The 2,177-nt window shown below is 40.5% G+C and overlaps 1 protein-coding gene across 1 annotated transcript in view; it reads left to right on the forward strand.

Moving 5' to 3' along the window:
* The window catches only part of CLTRN (collectrin, amino acid transport regulator), a 14,834-nt gene extending 12,912 nt beyond the window's left edge, over positions 1-1,922 (forward strand). The window contains exon 4 of the mRNA XM_059386188.1: positions 1,831-1,922. Within this exon, the coding sequence (XP_059242171.1) occupies positions 1,831-1,860 (30 nt within the window). The 3' untranslated portion in view covers positions 1,861-1,922. The remainder of the gene's footprint in view (positions 1-1,830) is intronic.
* Positions 1,923-2,177: the final 255 nt, after the last annotated feature.

The raw sequence follows: 2,177 nt of genomic DNA on the forward strand, positions 1-2,177 counted from the left end.
ATTTATTTGACAGACAGAGGTCACAAGTAGGCAGACAGGCAGGCAGAGAGAGGGGAGGGGGAGAAGCAGGCTCCCTGCTGAGCAGAGAACCTGATGCGGGGCTCGATCGATCGAAGGACCCTGGGATCATAACCTTAACCGAAGGCAGAGGCTTCAACCCACTGAGCCACCCAGGCGCCCCGAACTAGACATTTTTTGATGATAATTTATAAATGCGCATTTGTTACTGGGGCTTCATCTCCTCTGAATCATCACTTCTTTTTATAACCCATAAAAAATGGGAGGGAGGATGAGTGAAATTTGGAGTTTGTCCCCATTGTTAAGTCCTTTCTTTTCACTTTAGGACAAGGACTGTGTCTATTTGAACACAGAGTAGTCAGTCAAAACATAGTTATTCAGTGAGTGTTGGGTACTGTGAATGGAAGTGATATGATTGATGGTCATAGAATGCCAGTTGAATACCCTGTTACCAAATCACCTCTTATTCAGTGGTTGAGTATCCATTATGAGCCTCATTAGAATCAATTATTATTATAGTGGTGATTTTCTATTTCTGTTACTCTGTCTTATAATAGCTGTCATTCCTGTGTGACTAAGAGGTCTTTCTTTCCTCTCCCTTCCTCTCACCGTATTCTCTAAAGCACGTTAAAATGGACTCTCATGCAGGACGAATAGGAAACTCTACCTCAGTCATCTCTGGGGCATCTTTACCACCTCGTCACTCACCAGAGACTCACCAAGGTTCGAGGGACTTCCATAGTGGTGGGAGTCCATCCTGGTCACCACAGCAGTGCCCCCCATTTCAGCGGTGGGTGTGATCCATTCAGGTCTGCCTCTCCGAAGTCTCCACAGGTTCCTGGGACAAAAGAATCTCTAGCAAGTCTGGGAGCCTTATGCCCAAAACCATGCCTCCATGATGCCACAACCTTAATCTCTTATTTAGCATAATTGACTCAGTGACTCGGTCTTTCACAAAAGACAGGAAGACCCTTTGAATTCAAAGCTGCAGAGTTTCACACTCCTTTTATTAAGGGTGCAGAGTCTACAAAGAATCTGAGAATGAGGAACTCAAAGATTTATACTGTCATATAGAGGTTTTTTGTTTTTGTTTTTCGTGTTTGTTTTTTTTTTTTGAATGACCTGCAGTTTTAGCTATGAGGTGTAATGTAATTAGTAAAATGTGTTCTGAGTTCCAAAAACCCAACTTAACAAATGAAGACAACTATTTTGTAGTAAGTAGAGCCAGGCTGATACCTGCAGTTTATAATGCTTGCTTCTTTTCTACAAAGGAATGTGAGTTTGCTTCCTGATACCTCATTTCAATTTGATTTTCACTCAACATTTGCAGACTATTTGTCAAATCATGTGAGAGAAATTTCATGCTTTTTTAAAATTCAATTTTAGTTAAGTTGTTCTCCTAGAGCTAAATACTTTGACTTGCCAATTTGCCATACGTTTTCTTCACATTCCTTCGTGCAGTATGTGTTAGTGAATGTGTATTGGTGTGTATGTGTGTACCCAAATACTTTCATTCATATACATGTATATATTCACTCATATACATGTTCATATATATTTATTTTAGTATTCCAAGTGAAACCACTTGTTCGGATATACATATATATGTATATATATCATCCATGCAGACTTCTTATCTTACAGCAGCTTTTCACCCCATTAGGTCTTTATCATCTTTGCAACTTATTTGGAAAATATGGAATCTCCTCAGTTATTTCATCATTCTAAGTTTCCTCTCTTGCTCTCCATGTTTGTGCAGAAGACCAGGCTTTCTGCTTCTAGACCCCAATCATTCTTTTTATGTGCATTTAGGAAGAGCAAAGGACCATCCGAAGTGGATGACACTGAAGACAAGTGTGAAAACATGATCACAATTGAGAATGGCATCCCCTGCGATCCTTTGGACACAAAGGGAGGGCACATTAACGATGCCTTCATGACAGAGGATGAGCGGCTCACCCCTCTCTGAAGGGCTCCTGTTTTGCTTCCCCAGGAAACTCAACACTTGTTTCTGTGCCACTGCTGAGCATTATAAATTATCAAGGACAGATCATCTATTTTATTTCATCATTCTTCTTTCCTAAGAAATTCTGCATGTGCATGAAAGTGAAAGGCTGTCATTTATACCCATGAAGACCACTGGAATCCTAAGCTGTTGA

The sequence above is a fragment of the Mustela nigripes genome, chromosome X, assembly GCF_022355385.1.
Source record: "Mustela nigripes isolate SB6536 chromosome X, MUSNIG.SB6536, whole genome shotgun sequence".
NCBI lineage: Eukaryota > Metazoa > Chordata > Mammalia > Carnivora > Mustelidae > Mustela > Mustela nigripes.